General features: G+C 43.3%; 1 protein-coding gene across 3 annotated transcripts in view; it reads right to left on the reverse strand.

Annotated features, from left to right (window-relative positions):
• The window catches only part of LOC123127922 (tripeptidyl-peptidase 2), a 28,398-nt gene extending 16,718 nt beyond the window's left edge, over positions 1–11,680 (reverse strand). The window contains exons 1-22 of one of the 3 annotated variants that reach the window (XM_044547784.1): positions 11,305–11,680; positions 11,017–11,093; positions 10,415–10,476; positions 10,218–10,336; positions 9,664–9,831; positions 7,759–7,825; positions 7,302–7,380; positions 7,119–7,246; positions 6,672–6,781; positions 6,500–6,580; positions 5,948–6,034; positions 5,730–5,872; positions 4,134–4,284; positions 3,934–4,056; positions 3,666–3,749; positions 3,362–3,549; positions 2,988–3,162; positions 2,535–2,656; positions 2,344–2,423; positions 1,327–1,385; positions 811–965; positions 183–361 (exon numbers count right to left, since the gene is read on the reverse strand). In XM_044547784.1, coding sequence (XP_044403719.1) covers positions 183–361; positions 811–965; positions 1,327–1,385; positions 2,344–2,423; positions 2,535–2,656; positions 2,988–3,162; positions 3,362–3,549; positions 3,666–3,749; positions 3,934–4,056; positions 4,134–4,284; positions 5,730–5,872; positions 5,948–6,034; positions 6,500–6,580; positions 6,672–6,781; positions 7,119–7,246; positions 7,302–7,380; positions 7,759–7,825; positions 9,664–9,831; positions 10,218–10,336; positions 10,415–10,476; positions 11,017–11,093; positions 11,305–11,559 — 2,692 coding nt within the window. In that variant the 5' untranslated portion in view covers positions 11,560–11,680. Of the gene's footprint in view, positions 1–182; positions 362–810; positions 966–1,326; positions 1,386–2,343; positions 2,424–2,534; positions 2,657–2,987; positions 3,163–3,361; positions 3,550–3,665; positions 3,750–3,933; positions 4,057–4,133; positions 4,285–5,729; positions 5,873–5,947; positions 6,035–6,499; positions 6,581–6,671; positions 6,782–7,118; positions 7,247–7,301; positions 7,381–7,758; positions 7,826–8,277; positions 8,852–9,385; positions 9,576–9,663; positions 9,832–10,217; positions 10,337–10,414; positions 10,477–11,016; positions 11,094–11,304 lie in introns of those variants that run through there. The other 2 variants (XM_044547782.1, XM_044547783.1) reach the window with 2 other exon arrangements.
• Positions 11,681–12,408: the final 728 nt, after the last annotated feature.

Here is a 12,408-nt window from a genome sequence, read left to right on the forward strand (position 1 = left end):
ATGATGCTAGGGGAAGTCAAATCTGCACATTGGCATCATCCACCTAGTTCCTCCAGGAGTGCACTCTCCAAATGTTGATGAATACAAGCAATGTTAGCATATGCAAAAGAATGCGGGCAACAATAATGATTTTAATTTAAGTTAAATCAGAGCTCCCAGTAAGCAAGAACAATAATTAGTACCTGACTTGAAGTACAGTTTGGAAAGTAACAATATTGGCGGCTCTCCTGATAGAGCAATAGGCTTAATTATTGTGATTGGCACTCGGAAAATGGGTCCACGCCATGGTGCTCTGCAATCCATGCCATAAACTTCATAGTAGTGAAGGCCACTACTGATATTAACAGGATTGACGACAATGCTGCAAAAAGGCAAAGCAAACCAAATGAAAGCAGGACACTTGACAAAATGAACAGGGCATGTAATTGAGCAAATTATTTACTACTGCATGTCTAACTTAAAGGCCTTTAATTTCATCTGCCATTGTGTGCTATGATACTAACCAACCTACACATTCCTTTGGTTGAAAAGCCTTTATAAGTTATAATGTGCCGCTGGTTTTTAGTGATGTTTGTATAAATATAAGAGAATATCCGGCATCAGGAATCATGTTTGTATGACACATATATGCATAAGCATTACCTATAACGAGACGAACTATAGTGCAGTTCAGTTTAACGCGCATGTCCTTATAAACCGAAGTATCAACAATTATAGGAAGACCAAGTACAAGTTGATATCAAAAATTATTGCTCTTGAGAAGGAGAATGAGGGAAATAACATCTAGTTGAACAGAAAGAAGGTACCAACTTGAAACTGCGCCCATTGTTTGTCAACAATATATACTCAGGAATATTAATAACAGAGCTATCAGTGGAATGCAGCTGCAGGCACTCCTCAAATGGAACCAATTGCTCCAAATTACTCGCATCGTCGTGAAATTTTGGGTTAAGTTGAACAGTCCACTGTAAAGCAGAGGATATAACATATAGTTAATTGTAATGTTTAAAACAAATGAAAACATCTAGTACAGATAAAAATTTCGTGCTCCACCAGACAGAAAAACGTGTAAAACATTTTTTAATCTTACTGATCATAAACAAGTCATACATGCCTACTAAGCTACTACCTCCGTCTCAAAATTTAAGACGTTTTTGTAGGCTAAACTAACCTACAAAAACGTCTTATATTTTGAGACAGGTAGTACTAAATAAGTAAAAGAACCATCTTACAGTGGTCAAATACAATGCTACAAAACCAACTCTCTTTGGGGAGAGGGAAATATAAGCATGCCAGGATAACCCAAACAAGTTATCAGGAACTGACCTCACTCGTTTGTTGACATGAATTACTCCCACGTAGATATATTCCTCTTAGTTTTGGAACTGCAGATAATGCATTTGAGTTAAGTAATCAAATATAATGTATGAACTCAACATCAATTAGTGTGAATCACAGGTAGTACATCATACCCGCTCCCCAATTGTTTTGCCTGATCTACTATAAACTGCTATTCTAGAGTAGAACAGCGTCCCAAAATCAATAGAAAATACCAAATTACCAATAAAATATTGCCCAGTAGAAGTTGTAACTGTGACTAATCCCTCTGTTCACTACATTTCAAGGCCTTGGGGGTCTCAGTTTCAAATTGTTCATCCATTAAGAAAATCGAGTGTAGTAGTTGTAGTGTTTCCACTCATATATACAATATCAATAAGCACGAGACAATGAGATAATTTTGATCCAAGCCAACCAAAATCTTTAACTCCCTTTCTTAGTTATCCACCCAATCGAGTGCAGAAATGTTACACCCTCCTCTAACCACTGTTATGAGAATTGTTTTTCTTTCATCCTTACAGATTTGCTTTTGACGTGATATTTATTTCATCAAAAAGGTAGCTCATGGCTTTGCTCTCGAGATGAGAATGTTATCACTTATCAGAAATTCTCTAATACTACATTTTAGTTTTATATGACATTTTAAGGATGATGGGCGTATGCAGATTAAAAATTGTGTACGCACAGTTGCATGTTTTTAATTATAATTTTCTTCGACAGCAGAAACATTTCAAGGTAAATAAACATGTAAAAAAATGTACTTGTACATGCCAAAAAATTGATTTCTTTTTTCATGTTTCAATTATGTTAGATGAACATGACTTGTCTCTGCTTAAAATGCTTCAGAAGAACTTTTCTGAAGAAAACAGAATGAAAAAAAATGCTTCAGAAGAAGTTGAGTGGCTGTAGCGTTCAGTAGAGGTCATTCTTCATTCTTATTAATTTCTGTTGGAACTCATAAGCTTATCCAGAAGAAGATTTATCATGGGAAAATATGATACATACTTGACTTCCCTACTTGACTGATTGAGATTCTGTAAGAAACAAGTGGCAACTTCTTAGCTTGCCGCGCATATTCATAAGCCCTGAGAAAACAGCAATGGTATGCATGATGATTGGACTCAAAATCAATAGCATTAGATTAAGAAAAATGTATCCCTCTAGAGCATAACAGAGAGAAGAAAAATTGTGCTAACCTATCAACTTGCAAAAGCCCATGTCCTGTTGTCAGTTTCTCCTCAGGTGCATCACTTATAGATGAAGCTGTATTCTCGATTGCCTTCCTCACAGTATAAGGGCTTACTGGAATGCCTTCAGCCTAAAATATACACCTCATTAAAGTAACTGAATACATGTTTCATACTCCCTCCGTCCCAAAATAAGTGACTCCTTTGTACTAAGTTAGTACAAAGTTGAGTCACTTATTTTCAATGTTTTAAATAGCGGGCTATGGTATATAGCGGCAGCCCTTAAAAACAGCTATAGCGAGGCTATAGCGGCAAATTGTACATGAAATCAAATAGCGGCAACATGCTCAAACAGCTATAGCGCAGCTATAGCCTATAGCTGGCTATTTAAAACTATGCTTATTTTGGGACGGATGGAGTACTTCACATTGCATTAACGGAAAAGATGTTGGCCAGACAAACCTTCATGGCACTAACAAGGAGAGCAACCCCACCACAGGCAGAAGGAGATGACATGGAAGTACCATTCATGAGCATGCGAGACTGAAGGGTCCATGTTGGCACAGGGGCCACTGCTCCACCAGGTGCGCTAATGGAGACACCAAGATCCCCATCAGCTGTGGGACCTCGACTAGACCTTAAAAATCCAAAAGGTTCAATTAGCAATAAAAAAAATTATTGTTTGGGAACTAGAGGACGACGAGCATTCCCGGGCTAGCGCTGTCCAGTTGTTCACCGTACGTTAGAGGACTAGACCCAAGTTGACCTCGGATGATGCCATTGTTAGAGAACTATATTGTATAACGCAATAAAAGAATTACCAACTGATCACATACCATGTGTACTCCATCCCCTCCGACGGAGGTTGTACGACACAGTGGGCTCCAGCAGCCATAGCTGGTGAGACATAGGCACCAATACCAATAATGCTTGAACTAGTCCCGCCAGGTGCACCAACAGTGTTTAAAGCCGGACCGTTGTTTCCAGCACTACTAATAAATATAATACGATGCTTGTCGACAACCTGTGAAATAACAGAGCACCAGCTAAATTGCTATAAAACATTCTAAGAAAGAAAGAAGACTAGAATGTCCAAGAATGAATATGGATAAGAAATAATAACACACAAAAGGAGTTCACCTCATTGACAATATCAATGAATCTTCCATAGTCAGGAAGAAGAGCAGGCTCACCGTAGCTCATATTAATCAGATCGCATTTGTGCTGAATATACAAGAATTCAAGGAAGCAGGTCAATAAAAAAGCTGAGACGTAAGGGAAAAAATTATTGTTATTTCGCAAACATTAAGCACTTCATCAGGAGGTGTTTAAGGAGTTGTAAATATAACAGAGGCAAATACACTGTTATTTACTCTGATAAATGATGCACCAAAGGGAGTATTGTCACCTCTACTGCAGCTATCAAGGCCCTAACCAAGCCTGTCCCTGTCTCCATTGATCCTAAGCGGGTATCTCCTATTCTACAAGAAATCAATTGTGCCCCTGGTGCAATTCCATTCAGCAAAGGTTCCTGTTTAAAAACATTTCAATAAACTGGTGCTTGTATAATTGTGGTTTAAATGAAAAGCCAAAAGTTAAGGAACATACTTCAGGATGAAAAGCAGCTGCAATGCCGGCAACATGGGTAGCATGCGGAGAGCAGTCAGTTACTATGCTGACAAGGTTCCCATCATCATACACATTTGCTACAAAAGAGCAAGCATCTAATTTGCTAAAAATCCCAAACTTTCGCTCAATCCTGCAGATAATTTTGTATATATCAGAAACACAATATATGGACGATAACCTTCTAGTTTACAATGGTAATACGGATAGATTGTACTCCCTCCGTCCCACAATGTAAGACGTTTTTGCAAGCTAAACTAGCTTGCAAAAACGTCTTACATTATGGGACGGAGGAAGTATAAGATAAGATATGGGAACAACATACTACTTCAACTACAAGTGAAAACATGTCTGGTATGTCATGTTTACAAAATTTGTAATAAAACATCCCAAATTGAATCACTGGCTTCTCGTTACTAGATTTACAAATCATATATACATTTGGAGAGAACCTAAAATGGCATAGCTTCTCCAGCCAGAAGAAGTGGTGCAGCAGTAATTGTATACAACAGTAGGTATCTACCACCATGAAGATGGTGGGCTGCAGATAGGGACTTGATGTAACAGAATCATCTACAGAAGTACTTATGATGATGATTTTGTATCACATAAATCACATATTAGTAGAGTATAAATGTTGGTGAAACGTGTCCTAATAAATACGCCTTATATTTTTGGGATGGAAGACGTATTTCACAGTTATAACAACAACAAAGCCTTTAGTCCCAAACAAGTTGGGGTAGGCTGGAGCTGAAACCCATAAGATCTCACAACCAACTCATGGTTCTGGCGCACCCCTGTCCATGGCTAGTTCTTTGGTGATATTCCAGTCCTTCAGATCTCTCTTTATGGACTCCTCCCATGTCAAGTTTGGTCTACCCCGACCTCTCTTGACGTTCTCAGCACGCTTTAGCTGTCCGCTATGCACTGGAGCTTCTGGAGGCCAGCGTTAAATATGCCCAAACCATCTCAGACGATGTTGGACACAAGCTTCTCTTCAATCGGTGCTCCCCAACTCTACCTCATCATCATTCCAAACCCAATCCTTCCTTGTTTGGCCAGTTGGCCACACATCCATCTCAACAAGCGCATCTCTGCTACACCTAACTGTTGAACATATCGCCTTTTAGTCAGCCAACACTCAGAGCCATACAACATTGCCGGTTGAATCGCCGTCCTATAGAACCTGCCTTTTAGCTTTTGTGGCACTCTCTTGTCACAGAATGCCAGACGCTTGGCACCACTTACTTGAACAGCAAGTAATAATCAAAAAGGATAGACTCAATCTCTATCTCTTGCTTATCTAAATAATTAACCTTTCTATTCACATAATATTCCATATTCATTTGAATATTCCATAACCTTATATTTGCTCACATGATCAAAAATAAAGTGAATTCTCTGATGAAGACCTTAAATGAGCACTTTCAGCACCTGAAGTATTCATGTGGACAAAGCACATCAAACAGGACCCTAGAAAACAAAATGTCTTTCGAGGACTAGAAGGAGCAACGAACTGTGTGTGCAAGAGATTACATCGTCTACTTTACAACATCAACACCACAAGATCGACCATACCTGTAGTTTGTCAACGGAACAAAATCTGCTAGTTTTCCACTATCTTTCTTATCCTCAAGTCCCTGAGTATCAACTGCAACCCTCCACACATCACCATCATGCCATACAACAACATCAATCACAGGTCCCCTGTCATCATAACCCTGCAGAAACAGAAATAAGACATGTACATAGCTGAAATCAGCTAAAATTTCGGGGAAGTATGATCGCTTTCTTACATCTGCTTGTTTCCTCAGGCAATCAAGTCTGTTTTGCAGGTCTTCTTGAGCCTTTTTCAGTTTAGCATCATCAGGCTTACTATGCTTCTGCAATCATTTTCGGTGGAGGTGAGCCACTCATTTAAATAGATGTTTACAGAATATCATAAAAAGCAGTGTGCAAGGCCAGCAGTATCACTCTTAGCTGGAATATAGACTCAATATTAGCAGTACATATGCAAAATCACTTCATTAATGGCTTTCTGTATCTCCTAGCTGAACCACTTTATTTGACTGCCACATCACATACTCACAATGCTTGACAATAGCTATCGCGCAAAGTGTAATCTACAAGGAGTACATATACTCCCTCCGTCCGAAAATACTTGTCATCAAAATGGACAAAAAGAGATGTATCTAGAACTAAAATACATCTAGATACATCTCCTTTTATCCATTTTGATGACAAGTATTTCCGGACGGAGGGAGTAATAAAAAGAAAAACGGCACGCAAAGGAGAATCAAAATTGTAAACCAAATGAATCTATACGCAACAAAAGAAGTCACTTCAACCTTTTCAAACTCGTTCAGCTGGTTCAGAGCTCTGGATATCGCTTCTTGGTTTTCTTCATCCCATTTCCTTTTTCTTTCTTTCTGAAGTCATATTTAATAGATTTTCATTAAAATATTGATATTGAGTGTGATATAAAACCTTCAGAATGCAGGCATTAAATATTGTATTTACCTTCAATCGAGATATAAGTGTGTCCGTGAAGAGTTCATATACTAGTTTGCAGCCAACACGCCACTCTTGAGAAGGGTTCTTCCATGAGGGATTTACAGACAAACGAGCGCCTGAGTGTAAACAGGGCTTAGCATATCAGGGCATCAGGACAGAAAATTGCCTTTCAGAATATGGATATTCTTCAAGGCATGGAGCGCTACAGGTCGCAACTATTGAAAAGACAATATAATTGGTATATGGTACCTCAGATACCAATAGAATCATAATCAAGTACATGCTAAAGTTGAACAGCATTAACAAAAAAAAGTTGCAGTGACTACGACAAGGGGAAAAAACGAGTTTGGTTTTAACAAATTTTGCTAATTCACATAAATAAATGTTTAGCTTCAAATTGTATCCCATTAAATGAGTAATATAAACAAAACAAACCCTCAGGGCATGACCAACCTGAAGCACCAACTATAGCACCGTCAGCATCAGCTTTCACCACTTTGGACGTGTCAACATCACCACTACCCGTGCTACATTTAAGAGCATACTCGTTGGCAAATACATCATTCAAGAGAAATTGGCAACTGAAAATAAATAAACAAATAGTGCAGTTTCCAAATTCTGGAAGAGTCTAAGTACCAATCAATAACATCAAGGATCTTGGGCTTCCCGTCAGAAGTTTTCTGCAACCCAGCTGCAGCCGGATCAACTCCAGAATCTATCAGACATACAAGTCACATCAGCGCAAAACAAGTAGGACAATGAAATCCTATGAAATACACATAATAATTGCATGCCAGAGTTAGATCCACCACAGATCGTCCGAGACTCGAGCTATACCCATGTAACCTGCCTGAGCTCCTCCCCAAATGAAGAGACCTTCCAACCACCATGTACGCGAGTTGTTAACTTGTAATAGCCTCATACTGGTGAGCTTTAGAGCATGTTATCTCCTCCTTACATAGATGACTACTCGCAGGAGCATTTATTTTTTGTCAAAAGAAACTGGTCGTGTTTCGTTAGCAACAAGAAGTGCTATGCCATGTGCTGCAACATGACAACATCTAAGTCTATGTTAAGTTAGGATCATGCAAACCGGGTAAGTGCTGCCTGCCGCAGTAGTCAGAATCATACAACAAGCAAGTGAAGTCACACCCAATAAGCTGCAAATAGGATTACAAAAACAGCAGATCACCTCCCATATAAGTCAATTAACCATTTCATTAATCTCCCACATCCTACAGGCATTGCATACGTGGGCCTAAACTGCAGGGACTGAGCCCCCAGTGATGAATCAGAAAATCCTCTGAACAGCTCAGTGGAGCCACCTACTTGAACACTACAAACTGGGCAGAGCGATGACCCAAAACACCTCGTGAGCTACACTCTCCAGCTGACGACACGCCATACCAGAACTCAGACGCGGTTTGACCTCTGCCGGATCAAAGTATCGACTAGGGATCCAACCGAATTGCCAATTCAGACCGCATCGGCAAAATCCATTCTCCAGCCAAAAGCTGAGGTCAACTACAGTCAACCCTCACCTCAGTGCAACGATGTGAGGTAGTATCGACTAGCCGGAGCAGGAGTTGGGGGCAACTGGAAGGCAACTCACCGAAGATGGCGATGAGCGAGCCGCGGCCGTCGTACTCGGGGTGCGCGGCGAGGAAGCGGTCAACGCCGGTCTCCTTCTTCGGCATGAGCGACTCGAGGAAGGAGGGCTCGGTGAGGCGGAACCCGCCGGCTGCGGCGGCGGCGGTCGTCTCCTCGGCGGGCGGCGGCGTCGTCGGCGCGGAGGAGGAAGACGGCATCGCGGTGGGCGCGACGCTTGCGCTGGGGCCCGGGCCCCGGGTCGGACCAGCCGCGACGGAGGGGTGGGCGTTGGCGTGGAGCGGTGCGGGGGTGGAGGAACAGGCGGAGACTCTGAGGAGGGGCCGCGGGTGGGCGACGGGTTTATGTAGCGCGGCTGCGGCTGCGGTCGCGCTGCCTGCGCAGCTCCCGAGCCACATTAAGGTGAAGGCTGGCTTCCTTTACGCTTTTTCCAACTGATTTTGGAGTTTGTTTATTTTTGAGTGGATTCCGAATGTTCAGCTCGATTGCCGGATCTGCGTGGAAAGCATGGCTGATGCTGATGATGATGATGGGGAGACGCGTGAGTGGAATTGAAAATGGCGGAACTGCTGTACCAGAGCTGAGCGGCAACGGAGACTGTGCCAAGCGCCCGCCGGAAGCCGCGAGCGTGGTGGGCGTAGGCTGGCGGCCGGTGGTTGGCTAGGGGCAGTCTGGCTGGTGCTGAGTAGATAATTTGGCTGATATATGGAATATCCAAAAAGAGATGTGAGAGATATTTGTGGCCTTGGAAGGATGATTTATCTGTCAAACTGAACATTAGAGTGTTGAGAAATTGTGTCTCTTCCTCCTCTTCTTCTTCCTCCTCAAATATGCCATTGCTATATGTACATAGTTTATGCGCAAAATAGACGTGTGTTTTTTCCAAGTTCACAGAGACTTCGCCTGCAGCAAAGCCGCGCGGACAAAACAAACTACAGAAAAGTTTCCCACGAACGCACCATTGGTAACACAGAGGCACGAACAACATGTACTCCCTCCGTTCCAAAATAGATGACCCAACTTCGTACTAACTTTGTACTAAAGTTAGTATAAAGTTGAGTCATCTATTTTGGAACAGAGGGAGTATGCATCACAACCACAACAAAAACACATATAGAGGGGGTATCTCTGCAGCAGAAGAAACACATTCCACGAAATCCATTACATGACATACACAACTACGAGATTGGACTGCAGAGCCTTTATTACAACATTATACTGAAGCTTCAGGTGATGCACCAATGCATCTAGTTGACGCAGCAACAAGGCTTAAGAACTCGCGAGCAGCTTCTTGATGTCCTTCTGCAAAGATCCAAGGAGTAAGCGCCACAAGATCAGGAAAGGAAGTTTGATCATCAAATGGAGCACATATTGCACTGTCGGGACTTACCTCGATGCTGAGGGGGGAGGTGGTTGGCGCGTAGCGATCCACAACACGCCCCTCCTTGTCCACCAAGAACTTGGAGAAGTTCCACTTGATGTTGTCTCCGAAGAGACTGCCTTTGCTGGACTTCAGAAACTTGTAGACAGGTGCAACATTGTCACCATTGACATCAACCTGACAAATGGTGGAAGTTAAGTTAGTTCAACTAGCTGCTTGCCTCTCCGATAGATAACTGTAGTATGTGAAGAAAAATCAAGCGACAAAACTAGGATAGTTGCTATTTTTAGAAAGAAAGGAAAGTCAGTTGCTACAACTGAAGTCCGACTATCTGATAACCAACAGCGATTTATCTGATAACCAACAGCGATTTATATCACACAGGCCTCATACAAAATAGAGAACACATGTTGGACAGGTTTCGTCAATAAAATGATAATGACTGTTCATGGAAGCAAGTCATAGTGTACACTGTACACTGAGGCAATCGTTTCTTTCAGCTTGAAACAGAAACGCAAAAAAAAAGGGAAGGAAGGAAGGAAAATATTAAGCACACATTTTACCTTGTCAAAAATTGGATACTCGGCCTTGAAGCGAGTGCAAGCAAACTGAACAATTTCCTCGTTAGTGCCAGGCTCCTGCCCACCAAACTGGTTGCATGGGAAAGCAAGGATCTCAAAACCTGCGGTCATATCAAATTGTTAGCATAATAGATCATAACTGAAAATCAAGGACTAATCCATGTGCAGATAGATCATACCCTGGTCCTTGTACTTCTCATACAACTGAGCGAGTTCCGTGTAGTTGGAATTGGTCAAGCCACTGCAGTAGTTATAGGCAACAATTATCTTTGTTAATTTAACAAAATGGTCATCCTTTCAGCACTTACATCTCTCGATACATGGCGAGTTAAATAAAACTGGAACACGAGTCAGAGTCAATGTCATAACATCGCAAATCCTGATCCTAATGAACCGCAAACTAGTGCGATGACTGGATATTTAGCAGAGCAACATTTTAAACTTTGAGTTGTATCATATACACACTATATTCAACTTTGCAGATGGCAATACAAACTTGACAGCTTAATGCATACCAATAATACATAAATTGTTTATTTTCATTCTGTAGCCTCATAATAATAAATGTAAAGTCATCTTTCATTACTACAATAAACGAGAGGGACTAGACGAGATGAGCATACCATTCACCTTAAAATCTTAAGAAGCGCTCTTGAATAGAAATACACCACAACATGAATAAGAGAATTACACGACCATTTTCTAAACAATTTCACAAGACATGGAAAAATTGAAAATAAAAGATAAAGAGCAGATGTGAAGGAGCGGTAATAGTTCATACCACTGGGATGCAACATTGACAATGAGGAGAACCTTCCCCTTGTAGGTGCTCAGGTCGACATCTTTTCCACTTGCATCCTGCAGGCACACAAAATGAAGCGTTCCTTTTAGTACTGTCAAAATTCGCGCAGAAAAACAGAGTAAACTAAACTATTGGTTAAGAACACAAGAGTGAAGTGACAGCGGGATTGCAAGCGCAATTGCAGACACGGAAAATTGGCAGGGGCTTGGGTGCAAAATTCGGATTGAGATAACGGAAAGGGCAGGGCGTGATATGAGGCAGGCAAACCTTGACGGTGAAGTCGTGGATGGAGGAGGCAGAGGAGGCGGCGGCGGCCATGCTGCTGAACAGCGAGAATCTGGCGCCGACCGAGCGGAGCAACGGCGACGAGGCGGCGGCGAAGGCGGGGCCGCGGAGCGGCGGCTGCGCGAAGGGGATGGCGAGGCGCGGGCGGCTGCACGGCAGCAGCGCGGAGGAAGAGCAGACGACGGCGCTCCTCAGCAGGCGGAGGCGGTGGACGAGCGGGGCGGGGCGAGAAGGCATCGGGGACCGGAGACCGGGCTTTATAGCGGAAATCGAGGGTGTGTGGCCGCGTTGGGGAGAGCAGAGGATGCCTACTTCGACTTTGCGTTCCGGAGTGCCCTGTGACGGAAGTGACGTGCTCCTCGACGTTTGTCCTGGATGAGGCTCGCCTCTGGCCACGTTCGGCGTCGGGGGTCCGCCACGTGTGAAGGGGATCCGGGACCGGGCGACGCTCGGGGCGCTGCCGCCCGATCGGCATTTGACGGCTGGCGATCACGGTGCGTCTCACGGCCTCGGAACCCCAGGCCGGGACGCGTTGCTTGGCTGGCATGGCATCAGCGCTTAGCTCTGCCGGGAGATTGTTTGTCAAGAAAAAGAGAAAAACCCTGCCGGCAGATACGCGGCGGGTAGCCGCAAACCGCTCCACGCGGAACCTTCGATGCCGCCGTAGTGCGGGTCGAGAGCATGTCGCCGTCTGAGGCAAACACGGTGAACTGGAAAGAGCATAAACCCGGGCATCTTCGGCATCTTCTTGTCTAGGAGCATCCTTCATCTCTGCGCAGAATACTATGGACCGTTCCCCATTGTGTGCAGGCAACTGATAGGCGCCGGTGCACCGGCGGAACGGTTCGGCCGGTCACATCTGACACGTCAATTTATCTTTTTACCAACCGTCAGATCAACCTTTTTTGCATCGCTTTCTTTTGCTAAAAAAATCGCATCCAACTTTTTTCCCTGGACACCCGCCGGACACCGCCATGGACGCTTTGAGGCCCGTCTTGAAGCATCACCAGCTCGTCGTCGGTCGCTGTACCGCCATGCCGTCGGCTACAGCTTTTTTCTCACACCCATTGAAGCTTTTTCACAAAA

This window comes from Triticum aestivum, chromosome 6A (genome assembly GCF_018294505.1).
Source record: "Triticum aestivum cultivar Chinese Spring chromosome 6A, IWGSC CS RefSeq v2.1, whole genome shotgun sequence".
Classification (NCBI taxonomy): Eukaryota; Viridiplantae; Streptophyta; class Magnoliopsida; order Poales; family Poaceae; genus Triticum; species Triticum aestivum.